Consider the following 15,315-nt stretch of genomic DNA (forward strand, 5'->3'; position numbering starts at 1 on the left):
CTAAAAAGCCATTACATCTTCTGGCCAAATTGCTACTCTGGAATAGAGAATTATTTGTAAATAGCCATACGACACTTCTAATACTTGAGTGAATACTGCTGTAAGCTGGAGTGAATGCTATACCTTGTTAATATTTCTGCAAATATCATCAGACACCTGCAAACACTGAAGACCTCCTTTGAAGGTTACGAATCCTCAGGCAATGATAAAGTTGAAACATGTTCTGGTAATCCTTTTTTCATTGATGTAGATAGCATTGATGACACAATCCTTGCCAAAGATGTTCTCAAGACTTGAGGATAAAGGCAACTGTATATGACAAGAATCCAATTGAAGGAATATTGGATAATTCTGGTGTGAGCTCTAACAGTACTCATTTAATTCACTATAGTATGCCTTCGTGACTTAGAGTTTTTCTTGTTTATATGTCAAGGAAAATATTAAAATTTAATTCAGTGTAAAAGATAACAAATATATACTTGATAAACACTAGTTAGTACTTTTAAATCACCAAGCCAAATAGTAGCAGTCTTTCACTGACATTTATTCTTGAGAATTATGACATTTTACTTTCACTTAATTGGAATATTTTGGATTCATTTCATTCTTTTCAGGAACCGGCTGCTAATTTTTACATTAATTGAGAGTAAGGGAAGTTATTCTTTATGAAAACATTTTTGTATGTTATCTAAATGAAGTAAATGGTTTTCCAGAACAATACGATGAATTGTATGTACAATTTTGTGACAATGTAATACATAGTGTGTTAGTCCATTTTGTGTTGCTATCCTAGAATCTTTCAGACTAGGCAATTTATTAAAAAAAAAAAAGTTTGATCTGGCACATGGCTCTGCAGGCTGCGGAAGCATGACACCAGCATCTGCTTGGCTTCTGGTAAGGAAGCTTCTACTCATGGCAGAAGGCAATGGGGGAGCAGGTGTGTCATGTTGTGAGACAGGAAGCAAGGGAGAGGAGAAGGTGCAAAGCTCCTTTAAACAACCAGCTCACTTGTGAACTAACAGTGAGAACTCACTCATTACCATGGGGAGGGCACCAAGCTATTCATAGGGGATTAATCTCCATGACCCAAACACCTCCTACCAGGCTCCACCTCTAACATTGGAGATCACATTTCAGTGTGAGATTTGGAGGGGTCACACATCCAAACCATATCACATAACTTTACTCAAAAAGGGATAAAACACACTCACAAACTTGGAAAAGAAGGAAACTGCCTCAACATAATAAAAGCCATATATGAGAAACCCACAGCTAACATCACACTTGATGGTGAAAGACTGAAAGCCTTTCCTTTCAGATCAGGAACAAGACAGGAATGACCATTTTTATCACTTCTATTTGGCATAGTTTTGAAAGTTTTAGACAGTGTATTCAGGCAAGAAAAATTTAAAGGCATTCAAATTGGAAAGGAAGAAGTAAAAGTATCTCTATTCATAGACAACATGATCTTAAATGTAGATTCTATTTTTAAAAAAACCTGTTAGAACTAGTTAAAAAACTCAGCAAAGTTGCAGGATACAAAACAAACACACAAAACTCAGTTGCATTTTAGTACGCTAATGATGAACAGTCTGAAAATGAAATGAATAAACCAATTTCACTTACAATAGCATCAAGAAGCATAAAATACTGAGGAATAAACTAGACTAAAGAGACAGAAATCTTTTATATTGAAAACTATGTCATTGTTGAAAGACATTTACAAAGATATAAATGGAAAAGATATTCTGTGTCCATAGATTGGAAGATTTAATATTGTTAAGATTTCAATACTACCGAAAGCAATCTACAAATTCAGTGCAATCTCAGTCAAAATTTCAATAGTTTTTCTTCTGTAAAAGTAGCAAAATTTATCCTAAAATTCATGTGGAATCTCAAGGAACCTCAAATAACCAAAAAAAATAATAACATATAAATAAAAACCTGGGAAAAGAAGAAAGTAAGAAGTCTAACACTTTCTGATTTCAAACCTTATTAAAAAGCTACAGTACCTGAGTGTGGTATTGACATAAAGACAGCCATCTAGACCATGGAATAGAATAGAGAGCCCAGAAATAAACTTTCAAATATATGGTCAAGTGAGTTTTGAGAAGAGACCCGAGACCAATGGGGAAAGAACAGTCTTTTCAAAAAAGGTGGTGGGAAAATTGGGTAGCCACAAGCAAAATAATTAGAGTTGGACCCTTACCTTATTCCGTATACAACAAGGTACCTCAAAATGGATTGAAGACCTAAATATAAGAGCTAAAACTGTAAAACTTAGTAACATAGGAGAAAAGCTTCATAATATTAGATGTGGTGAAGATTTATTCAATATGACACCAACAGCACAGACAACAAAAGAAAACAGATACATTGACTTCATCAAAATTAAAAACTTCTATTCATCAAAGTACAGTATCAACAGAGTGAAAAGGCAATCCATGGAGTAGCAGAAAATATTTGCCAATCATACATCTGATAAAAAATCGATATCACAATGTAAGAAGAACTACAGTTCAACAACAATGACAAAAAACAAATAACCTAATTAAAAAATGAACAAAGACTTTGAATAGATATTTCTCAAAAAAGATACATAAATGTCCCGTAAGCACACGAAAAGATACTCAACATTGTTCATCATTAGGGAAATACAAATAAAAACCATAATGGATACCACTTCACACCCACTGTGATGGCTATTATAACCATCCAAAAAATCTCCTAGAAAATAATGTATTTAGGAAGATTTGCAGAAATTGGAACACTTGTGCTTTTCTGGTGGGAATGTAAAATGTTGTAGCCACTTCGGAAAACAGATGGCAATTCCTCAAAATATTAGAAATGGAATTACCATATGATATAGCATTTTCACTTCTGGATATATACCCCAAAGAAACCAAAGCAGGGAATCGAACAGGTATTTGTACACCCATGTTCACTGCAGTGTTGTTCACAATAGCCCAAAGCTGAAACCACTCAAGTGTCCATTGACAGATGAATGGATAAACAAAATTTTATATGCTACGACATAGATCAACCTTGAAGGCGCTATGCTAAGTGAAATAAGCAACTCACATACACACATAAAAACATACACTATATGATTCTTCTTATATGAGTTACCTACAATACTCTAATTCATGGAGACAGAAGGTAGAATTGTGGTTGCCAGGGGTTGAGTAGGGAGAAATGGAAAGGTGGTGTTTAATGGGTACAAAGTTTCAGTTCTGCAAGATGGAACGACTTCTGGGTACAGATGACGGTGATGGTTGCTTAACAGTGTGAATATACTGAATACCACAGAACTATACACTTAAAAATGATTAAAATTACATGCCTGTAATTCCAACACTTTGGGAGGCTGAGGCTGGTGGATTACTTGAACCCAGGAGTTCGAGATTAGCCTGAGTAACATGGCAAAACACCATCTCAGCTGGGCGCGATGGCTCACGCTTGTAATCCCAGCACTTTGGGAGGCCGAGGCGGGCAGATCACGAGGTCAGGAGATCGAGACCACGGTGAAACCCCATCTCTACTAAAAATAGAAAAAATTAGCCGGGCGTGGTGGCGGGCGCCTGTAATCCCAGCTACTCGGAGAGGCTGAGGCAGGAGAATGGCATGAACCCGGGAGGCGGAGCTTGCAGTGAGCCGAGATTGCGCCACTGCACTCCAGCCTGGGCGACAGAGCGAGACTCCGTCTCAAAAAAAAAACAAAAAAAAACACCGTCTCTACAAAATGCAAAAAATTAGCTAGGTGTGGTGGTGTGCACCTGTAGTTCCAGCTATTCAGGAGGCTGAGATGGCAGGATCACTTGAGCCTGGGGAGGTCAAGGCCACAATGAGCCATGATTGCACCATCACACTCCAGCCTAGGTGACAGAACAAGGCCCTGTCTCAAAAAAAAAAAAGTTTATGTAATGTATATTTTACCACAGTAATGAAACAATGGTAGGACTCTGATGTGAAGACTACAACTGCCTTATAGAACCTCTAAGAGGAAGAGAAATGTACATCATTAATATTGACCTGGGGAAAATTTTGAAATAAGTGTGGTTTCTATCTCGTCTCTTCCCTTGCTAGATTTTTCATAATTCTTACATTGTGTTCTGTCTTCTAAGAACATTATGTTGTGATGCTTTACCCAGACCATACTTTCCAGAGTTAATCCTGAGTTCTGGATTATGTGAGTTTCTTCACCATTACTACAATGAAAATGTATCCTACTCATTCCCATTTTTTCAAAAGCATGCCCCAAGCTGACTGTCACTTTGGCATATTATTTAATATTTTTCTTTCCATTATCGTGTTAAAGATCAAAACTATGAGGAATTCTTTAATGGTTCTATAATGAAAGAATCTGACAATGTGGAACCCAACTCAGGAGATAATTGTGGCTTCCAAGCAACCTTCCAATCCTCCCTCTGACAGCACTACATCTGACCTTTGGGATTATAAAATTGAAAAGAAAGTGATACGTTGCCCAAGTTCAAAAAGTTCAGGAACTTGTATTCTACTGATAAGTTCCTGTATAGCACTCCTTATTGTTCATTATATTGTCCAACTGTGGCATTATTACTTCACACTATTTAGTGATGGCTGCAATCTACATTGTGACAGATGTTATTACACAGATAGTTTCAGACTTGAATGTGGATGTGTGGCATATGAAGTTAAAAGGTAAACCAGCTATAATTCAAGGAAAATTATTCAAATTGTTTAAAATGTGCAATTCTCTATTGGGGAAAATGAGTACTCAGAAAATTTTCTGATGTATATTTGAGTCATCTGGAACTTATTAGAAGTTCAGGATTGCTTTTTTTTTTGGTAAGAATTAATTGAAAACCTGTGCTCATTAGATTAATTTTGTAACAAATAGAACGCTTGTTGAGACTATTTAGATGAATAAATGTTTTATTTAGCTATTTCTTTCTAGTTCTTACACTCAGAAGTTATCATTATCTTGTGTATTAAAAAAAACAAAGAACATTGCAAACAGACATCAACTAAGTAATTCTATTGCAGGGAAATGGTATTTAAAAAATGTTTGGCCACCTGTGTGAGAATGTGTGTATCTTTCATACACATAATTCTTGAAATATGGTGATAAAATAATTTAGAATATTTTATAATCCTAGGTCATCGTAAAAATTGTTGAGAACCAAAAGAAACTTGAAAATAGATACATACTTAGGTCAATACATGCATAGCTAATTGAATCTCACATTCACACAAACACATATACAAGTGACTATATAATTTAGTTACCTTTTTTGTTCAACCAGATTCCCTGGATAACTAGGAGTCTATAAGGTAATAATTGGGATATTCCAGCTATCCTAAATATTTCAAAGGCCTCATAGAAATTGTATATTTAATCATAGTATGATTCATTGACTAATAGAATTTCTTTGCTTTTGAAGAGAATGACATCAACTCTATCTATTCCTTAGGCTGACTAGGAGCTCCGATAGAGCTTTAATTCTAGTTCAGTAATAAAAATGGGACAGTGGATTAATAATTATGCCTCAGAGGAGAGCTTTAAGAGCTATGGTTCTGGAGTACAAAAACTTGTGTTCCGTTCTCCACACTAGCACTCACTAGCTGGTCTATCTTGAGCAATTTGCTTAAAGTCTGCAAGACATCATCTGAGTTATCTCATCTTTAAAATGGAAGAATAGGCTTGCTTCATGAGGCTTTCTTCTTGCTTCATATGAAGCTTTCTTCTTGCTTCATAAGAAATAAGTTACTTCGGCCGGGCGCGGTGGCTCACGCCTATAATGCCAGCACTTTGGGAGGCTGAGGTGGGCGGATCACGAGGTCAGGAGATGGAGACCATCCTGGCTAACACGGTGAAACCCCATCTCTACTAAAAATACAAAATATTAGCCAGGTGTGGTGGCAGGCGCCTGTAGTCCCAGCTACTTGGGAGGCTGAGGCAGGAGAATGGCATGAACCCAGGAGGCGGAGGTTGCAGTGAGGTGAGATCGCGCTGCTGCACTCCAGCCTGGGAGACACAGCGAGACTCCGTCTCAAAAAAAAAAAAAAAAAAAAAAAAAAAAGAAAAGAAAAGAAAAGAAAAAGGAGTAAGTTACTTCAAGTGGAATCCCAGCACAGAACAATTACCTCAATAAATTGTAGCAATGAGGATTCTTGTTGTTATTATACAATACAGCTGGTTGGCAAATTTTTTAAAAAATAAGGGATCTAGGAGTAAAATTAATGGAATAGGCCATCGTGATGAAGCAGGGTTCACGGAATGTGATTGGCTGAATCCACAGATGCTGAACCCACAGATATGCAAGCTTCATTATCAATGGCCTGTTTTATTGATTTTACTCCTAGATCCCTTATTTTGAAAGATTTTGACAACCAGTGGTATTCTGTAATAATAGCAAGATTCCTTATTGCTGCAATTTATTGAGGTAATTGTTTTGTGATAGGATGAAATGAAAATTATGTTCTTTTGACTGGGTTGCCAAGCACTGTTGAACTGTTAACCAGCATGTTTGCTCCAGCTACAGCTAGTGCAACTAGTCAGGAAATGAAGGAACTTGTCAGAGTGATGCAGGCATGCAAATGAGCCCTGAAATTAGGGCTTAGGCTGGGAGGGTTCTCGAATTCACCCAGGAAAGAATTCACTAAAAGAAGTTTCAGAGTCATAGTGGAAACGCTTTGGATATATAGTCAGTTGTTCAACAATTATTAAAATCATGCTCAAGGTCTGCTTCTGTGCAGGTGCAGAGTTCAAGTTCAATGCAATTAAAAGCCACTTTCTACTGCAACAGAGTTTTGTTCAAGTAATTAAAAAAAATGTGGAAATCTCAAAGCCAAGTGGTTCTGGTGATGGAACAGAAAGTGTAAAATCTCCATGGTTTTTTAAAGTTTGTTCTTTCTACTTTCTCCAAGCTCACTGTATTAATCTTATTTTTAATCTGTTTTGTTAGGCAACTCTGAGTCAAGCTTAAAAGAGGATTAGAGTTAAGGAAATTAGGAGAATATCTTTTGCTCCTTTTTGCCACTATGGAACATGTCATTCTGAACTAAAGGGTGAAAAAACAAGAAAGGAGAACAAAGCATTATGTAAAATATATTGGCTATAGCAAAAGTATTAAATGTGAATTGTGGAAATTAAAAAAAAAATTCAGGCTGGGTGTGGTGTCTCGTGCCTGTAATCCCAGTACTTTGAGAGGCTGAGGCGGGTGGATCACTTGAGGTCAGGAGTTCGAGACCAGCTTGGCCAGCATAGTGAAACCCTGTCTCTACTAAAAATACAAAAAAAAAAAGAAAAAAAAAGACAGCTGGGCATGGCAGCACACACCTGTAATCCCAGCTACTCTGGAGGCTGAGGTAGGAGAATCACTTGAACCAGGAGGTGGAGGTTGTGGCAAGCCGAGATTGCACCACTGCACTTCAGCCTGGGCATCAGAAAGAAATTCTCTCAAAAAAAAAAAAAAAAATTCGGAGTTGAGCTGGTGCTGTTAAACATCAATCTTTTATTTTACTGAATTGTAGCTGCTTCATGCGGAGCAGGACTAACTCATAGGTAATGCACCTGGAGCCATGCTTGCGGGGTGTTGGCAACTGCAGTTATACCCATTGTTATTTACGTGCAAATTAAGGAGCAGATTAATGCAAATTGAGGGGCAGGCTATTTAGAAATCCCTAGAAAATGGCCGAGTGCGGTTGCTCATGCCTGTAATCCCAGCACTTTGGGAGGCCGAGGCAGGTGGATCACCTGAGGTCAGGAGTTCGAGACCAGCCTGACCAACATGGAGAAAACCCATCTCTACTAAAAATACAAAATTAGCCAGGCATGTTGGTGCATGCCTGTAATCCCAGCTACTTGGGAGGCAGAGGCAGGAGAATTGCTTGAACCTGGAAGGCAGAGGTTGTGGTGAGCCAAGATTGTGCCATTGCACTCCAGCCTGGGCAACAAGAGCAAAACGCCGTCTCAAAAAAAAAAAAAAAAAAAAAAGGGAAGAAAGAAAGAGAAAGCAAGCGAGAAAGAAAGAAAGAAATCTCTAGAAAGGGAATGGTAACTTTTGGGTCATTGCCACGGCATTTCAAAACTGTCATGGCACTAGTGGGGTGTCTTATGCTAATGAGCAATGAGAGCAGCTAGGGATTGTTTTGTAGCTATCTGCGGGTTTCTGCCGGCTTCTTCACTTCATCCTGACTGGACCAGATCCTATTTTGGTCAGCAGGGCTCTGACCAGAAAATAAGTAGTTATCATTCCCCTACTTCAAAAGGATCATCTTTGTAGTTGCTGAGGAACACAACCTGGGGAGGGACCATTTGTGGTTGAGATCATCTATTTTTAGAATGTGACATTCCTAGACATTACATGGGTAGATGTTATGAACAAATGTGCTCCAGTTCTTCTGTTTCTCCCTAGTTCTTGGATCACCCAGAGAAAGAGTCAGAAATGTCTTTGTTGTGATTGAAAACACTAAACTTTCCTCAAACACAGCTTCAATGATGAGGTGCTGTACTTAATTTCAGGAGTATGTCTCAGCCACTGATGGTTGAGTTTCCATCAGAGGGGTCTCTGTGATTTGATCTGCCCAAACCTGAAATTCTGACATGCCTGCATGGCACGAAGATGGAAGCTGAGTTTTAAGATGTAACCTTAATAATAATTCCTTATAAGTTATGGTACCTAACAGTTTTAAGGTATAATGGCCTCTTGCTATCCATGGATAGCAAGTCTGTAATATAAAATGATGTATTTGCATATAACCTATGCATATCCTCCTGTGTACTTTAAATCATCTCTAGACAATTTATAATACCTCAGAAAATGTAAATATTAATACTGTGTAAATAGTTGGTATTCTTTAGGCAATAACAAGAAAAAATCTGTACATGTTCGGTACAGATGCAATTTTTTTCCCAAATATTTTTTATCTGCCATTGATTGAATCCACAGATGAGGAGTCCATAGATGCAGAGGGCCAACTGCATTTTTATATGTATTATATCATAGATCTTCATAGCAATTGCCTGAGAGACACAGGACAGGATGTTATTGTTCTAATTTTGCAAGTAAAGAAAAGGCTTGCTATGCTTGAATAGTTAAGCTAAGACACTCAGTTAATAAGAATCAAAATCAGGATGAGGTCCTCAGTCTTCTGATCCTATGTCGTGTGGCATTCTTTCTATTAGAACACACTGTTTCTCGTTGTGATAACTTATTAGAATATTGGATGCATAAAAAGCTTTGCATTAATAAAGTAGACTTAGACTTACTTATAAGGAATAATCTTTATGTTGACTTATGTTTGTCATTTGTTGCTAAACTTTATTTTTCTGCTATTGTCTTATTTTTTAAAAAGCTAAACACAGTTGTGAAAACCAATTTTTCTTCTTTCTCATTAGGTTTGAATTATGAAAGATGTGATTTTGAGGATGGTCTCTGTAATATGGCTGAAGATCAGAGTCTGCAACCTAGTTGGACAAAGAGAAATGGGATGACTGGTCTATCACCTCCATTTTGTGATCACAGTGGTGATGTGTCTGGTAAATGCTTTAAATTTATTTTCTCCCCTCTCTCCCTTCCTCCTTTCCTTCCTTCCCTCCCTTCCTTCTTTGTTCTTTCCCACCTCCCTTTCTTCCATTCCCCGCCAAATGTTTAATTAGGGAAGCAGAATCTTGTCTGATATTTACATATTTGTAATTAAAATGTCTAATTTTATGCATTCTTTAACCAGTTTCAAAATATTTATGATTTTAAAATATCACATCAGATTCTCATAATTGGGTTCCTTGGATTCCAATAGGTCTATTTAGAGAATAATTGGGATTTTCCAGTTTTTCTTATTCTTTTTGGAAATTGTAAAACATAAATGGGACAATATACCTAGATTAATTAGTCAAATTACTTTTATTTTGGCTGGACTGATTTCAGCTCTGTCTAGTCCACTTGTTTAATCAAGTTGACTAGAAAGCTCTGCTGAACTGCTCTCTAGACTTTGAGGTAGCTCTGGAGCCAGAAATTTCTTCATTTATTAACTAATAAACTCCATTCATTCAACATTGGGTACTGGGTGTTTAAGATGTATTAGGGAGCAAAAATGGACTCCATGCCTGCCCTCATCTGATAAGTTTACACATGGTAGAAAAAGAGGTAACACATTTCCTTGCATAACTAAAAGCTAGTTATTTTTATAAGTGATACTTCCCTCAAATAAATTCAATTAAATATTAAAATATGGTTTTTGCCCTGGAGGTAATTTGAAACAAGCAAATGTTCAGGCATTGGATGTTAGTTTGGCAGTGTTTTCATAAATATTACGCATGCAGAGTAGACTCCCTGGTCTGTCCCTCCCTAGTTGTAAAATCTTAAATTAAGTTTTGAGCCTTAGTTTTCACAATTTTAAGAGGGGAAATAATGATGCTAAATTTTTAAGATGGTTATTTTAAGAACTACATGAAAAGTTGTTGATAGAGCTTATAGAAAACCTGGCACTCAAAAATTGATGTTTAGTCCATTTCTGAATAATTTTGGTGTTGCTAATGTTACCTCTATATTGATAAGATGGAATTTCTTAATTTGTTTGGCTTTAATGTCAGAAATTACTTTTGTTTAGAATTCTTGACCATTTTTAGGAATCAGCCAGTTTTATTACCAAAAAGAGTCCACCTTCACAAATAGTAACAAGCACTAACTGCAATATAGGAAACCTGTATTACAGATTTAGTTATGTTAGATGGTGATATTGAATCTTGCTCCCAATCTAACGGCCATTGCAGTCTTACAGATTGCTGATTCCATATGTTTCTCCTTTGTTTCTTTCTTTTACTCAAGGTTTTTCACAGCACATATTTATTTACTGTAGACTTTTGTTTGTCAGTGGCTCTTACTGAATTCCTCTTGCTTGCCTCCTTACTGTGGAGTTAAATAGCTTCAGAAGACACTGTGCTTCCCAATTTTCTTCTCTCTCTTTCCTTTCTGCCATTTTCCCTCGTTTTTTTTCATGCATATTTTTAATTGCCTAGTCAAGAGGTAAAATGGGGCAATTCACATCAAAACTGAGATGTTGTATAGGCAGATACCATAGAACAATATCATCTGGGATGACTTAAAATCTCTGGAGTCAGACTAGATGGGTTTGAATCCTAGCCCTGCATCAGCTAGTTTTGTAGTCTCAGTTTCCTCATCTGTAAAACAGAGATAATAATAATGCAAGCTGCATAGGAAAAAGAGACAAAATATTGCCTGCATAACTAATTGAAGGCTGGTAACTTTGGTAATAGTCATGCATCTCTTACAAATACAATTGAATGTTAACACGTAAGTAGTCTCTAGCAGTAATTTTAAGTAAGCAAGTGTTCTGGCTGTAGATATTAGCTGTTGGAACATATTCATAGAAAAATGGTCTGAATCCTGTCTTTACTCAAAAATTCTTATTTCATAAGTATTAACCAAATTTTTGATTAACTTACTCTTGAAATGATTTGCTGGTGCTCCAAAATTATATTTTTCATTATGTAATCAATGCCTTGAGTGGCAAGTTTGAGAATCCATTAGAACGTTAAAAACATCACTGTTGTCAATATTTGAAGTCTAGTAAAGCTCAGGGAAAGAATGATTAAAATGTAGTACTGATTTTTAAGAGAATGTAACATTGCATATAGATAAAATATTAGTACTACAACAAAATCAAATACATCTTTGTAAGGATGGTGAAACTACTTTTAAAGATGGGAATACAAATATGAATGTTTTAAGTAATTTTGGAGTTCAGTTGTTATTAAAGGTGATAAAGGGGTTTTTAATTGTGTAATTCACTTTAAGTCTATCAAAGATTAAAAAACAATTTATTTGAAAAATATTTCCCATTATGCCACAGATTATTATTTCCTAATTTGGGCATTTAAAATCAGTTTTAAATGGGGATATTAGAGCTTCTGTTATTCTGATCAGTTGTTAGATCTAAAATTCATATATTATGAAACATGTACACTATTAAACACCATCCAATATTTTTATTTTGTTCTATAGTGTTCACATATATTGGTTCTATAATCTTTATATATTATAAACCCTACAAATCAATGTTATAGTATTTGCTTTAGACAGCATTAAAAATAGCTTTAAAAGAAGATATTCTTTTATCATATTTGTTATTTGCAGCACTCTATTTCTTCTACCTATCCGAGTTTGTCTCTGGTATCATTTCTCTTCAGCTTGAAGAAATTCCTTTAGTATTTCTTGTAGTGCAGTTCTGCTGGTGATAAATTATGTTAGTTTTTCCCCTGAAAATGTTTTTATTTTGCCTTCATTCTTGAAATGTATTCCTACTGGATATATATTTTTTCATGATTTTTTTTTCTTTTAGTGCTTTAAAGACATTATTTTGCTGTCTTCACCTAGTTTCTACCATGATATCCACAATTTCTTTTTTTTTCTGTGTGTAATATATCTTTGTTGTTTTGATGCTTTCAAAATTCGGTTTTTATTTTTGGATTTCAGCACGAACATTTTAAATTTTATTGTACTTATGTTAACTAAATTTCTTGAATCTGAAATGTAGGCTTTCTGCCAATTTTGAAAAGTATTTTGCTCTTGTTTATTCAGACATTTCTTCTGTCCCATTCTCTCTTTCATTTCCTTTTTGTAGTTCAATCATCAGTGTGTTAGTCTGTAAGTCTAACATGCTGTTAGATGAAATCTCTCCATATAGTTTGATTTTGTTTTCTGTTTTTCAGAGTGCATAATTTCAATTGATCTATCTTCAAGTTCTGTGATTTTTTTCCATTGTTACCTTCATTCTACTGATAATCCTATCCAGTGATTAAAAAAGAAATCAACTATAGATGCTCCTGAAATTACAATAGGATTATGTCTCAATAAATCCATCATAAATTGAAAATGAATTTAATACACCCAACCTACTGAGAATCATAGCTTAGCCTAGCCTACCGTAAACTTGCCAAGAACATATACGTTAGCCTACGGTTGGGTCAAATCATCTAACACAAAGCCTACTTCATAGTAAGTATTGAATACCGCATGTAATTTATTGCATATTTTACTGAAAGTGAAAAATAGAGTGGTTGTGTCCCTCTGAAGATACATCACTTTTTCACCATCATAAAGCAGAAAAATCCTAAGTGGAACCATTGTAAGTCAGGGATTGCCTGCATTGTATTTTTCAATTCTAAAATTTTTAATTGGTTGTTTTAGTTTAAAAAAGTTCTCTGTTATCTTTTCATTCATTTTAAGAATATTTTCCCTTAGTTCATTGTGCATAATTACAATGGGAGTTTTAAAATCCTTGTGTGCATCATCTCAGATTTACCTGCTGCTGATTAAATTTTCCCATGTATGATTATGTTGTCCTAGTTCTTTGTCATACAATTTTGAATTTTATCCTGGATGTGTGAATGGAGGCTCTGGGGTGCGTTATATATATTTTTTCAAAGCATGGTGATAATTTGTTTAAGCAGATGATTAAGTTGCGTAGACTTAAATGACAAACTTTTTTTTTTTTTTTTTCCGGAGACACAGTCTGGCCCTGTTGCCCAAGCTGGAGTGTAGTGGCGTGATCTCAGCTCGCTACGGCCTCTGCCTCCCAGGTTGAGGCAATTCTCCTGTGTCAGTCTCCTGAGTCGCTGGGATTACAGGCATGTGCCACCACTCCTGGCTAATTTTTCTACTTTTAGTAGAGATGAGGTTGTCCATGTTGGCCAGGTTGGTCTCGAACTCCCGCCTCAGGTGATCTCCCCACCTCAGCATCCCAAAGTGCTGGGATTATAGGCGTGAGTCACCAGTTCCAGCCTCAAATGACAAACTTTTGTATGCTGTGGGCAGCAGTCAAAATATCAATTCAATTTCTCTGGGCTTAGCTGCTAGAAGGGCTCCCTACACATGCAGGTTTCCATTTAGGCCAGAGACTTGGACAGAGATTATTCATAGAACATGGGGCACTCATTATTTTTTTCTGGCTCTCTTCTTTATAGAATTTCTTTTTTTGTGTCATACCTGGCTATTCCAGGCTGGCCTTCCTGGTTCCTCAGGCCCGGGAGAGAGCAGCCCTTCTCTCAGAGTTTTCACCTTGCACTCCACCTGCAGCTGCAGCCGGACCCTATGCCAAACGCTGACAGAATTGAATTTGCTGTGATCCCTTCACCTATGTTCCCTATCCCTAAAAAATAATGCCTCCTCTCTTTATCTCGAAGTCCTCTTGTGGTCCCAGCTTATAGATTTTTCTTGTTTTTCTAACGAAATCATTATGTTCATCACTGAGTTTCCCAGCTGAGTGAACACAGCATCTCCTAAGCTGCTCTATGTTGCCCTTTCTGAAGGGAAACTGAGCCATAATCCATTCCTGAGTAATAGGTAGGCTCTGCTACATACAGGGTGAGTTGGGTTCTTTTATTAGAAGAAACTGTGAAAGACCAAACATGGAGATAAGAATCCCACATTCTCACTCTCTAGATTACGTTTCTGCAGACTCTGTAGTCTGAATATCTGTTTATTTTTAAATCAGTGAAAATTTAATGTCCATTTATTCCTTTCTATATTTACTTTGAAAACTTTACTGAACATCTGCATTGCTCCGCATGCTCTTCCAGGACCTGAAGATATGGAAGTGAACAAGAATGCAGCTCTTGTCCCTGGTGGACTTGCAATCTGGTGATAGAGACATAAATCATATACACGTACTTACGATTCATATTAAAAGTTAGAAAAAAGCAACCAGCAACCATTTTCTTATCTGCATGTACACATTTCAAAGCTCACAATGTGACAAGGATACGATGTGTGTGTTTTCCAGATGTTGCTTGGGAGCATCTATATTGTTTGTAATCTGAGAAATTTCCATCGAACAACTCACCTATTCCAGGCATCTGCACGCTTTTCATTGAAAGGGCTGATAGTAAATATTTTTGGCTTTTTGGGCCATATGGTCCATGTCCCAAAAACTCAACTCTGCCATCTACACTATAAAAACAGTCATATATACAAAATACGTAAAGCATGGCTGTGTTATGTTAACATTTTATTTATGAACAGGGAAATGTATAATTAATATCATTGTTACATGTTTAAAAATATTTATTTTTTTGAATTTTTCAATGATTTAAACATGTAAAAACCCTTCTTAACTCATAGGATATGCAAAATTAGGTGGCAGGTGGATTTGTCTGTGGGTTACAGTTTGCTGCCCCCGTGTCTGTTCACAATAAACATTAATTCAGCATTTTATGTCTGACACTATTCAATATTGGACATAAATGAATAAAGAATATAATTCTTCCTCTAAGAACACAGATACATTATAATCTTAATTTTAGTGCCC

At 36.3% G+C, this 15,315-nt stretch overlaps 1 protein-coding gene across 1 annotated transcript in view; it reads left to right on the forward strand.

Moving 5' to 3' along the window:
* The window catches only part of MALRD1 (MAM and LDL receptor class A domain containing 1), a 690,246-nt gene that overhangs the window by 13,991 nt on the left and 660,940 nt on the right, over positions 1–15,315 (forward strand). Inside the window, exon 2 of the mRNA XM_063611006.1 lies at positions 9,386–9,526. Coding sequence (XP_063467076.1) covers positions 9,386–9,526 — 141 coding nt within the window. The remainder of the gene's footprint in view (positions 1–9,385; positions 9,527–15,315) is intronic.

The sequence above is a fragment of the Symphalangus syndactylus genome, chromosome 10 (genome assembly GCF_028878055.3).
Source record: "Symphalangus syndactylus isolate Jambi chromosome 10, NHGRI_mSymSyn1-v2.1_pri, whole genome shotgun sequence".
NCBI lineage: Eukaryota > Metazoa > Chordata > Mammalia > Primates > Hylobatidae > Symphalangus > Symphalangus syndactylus.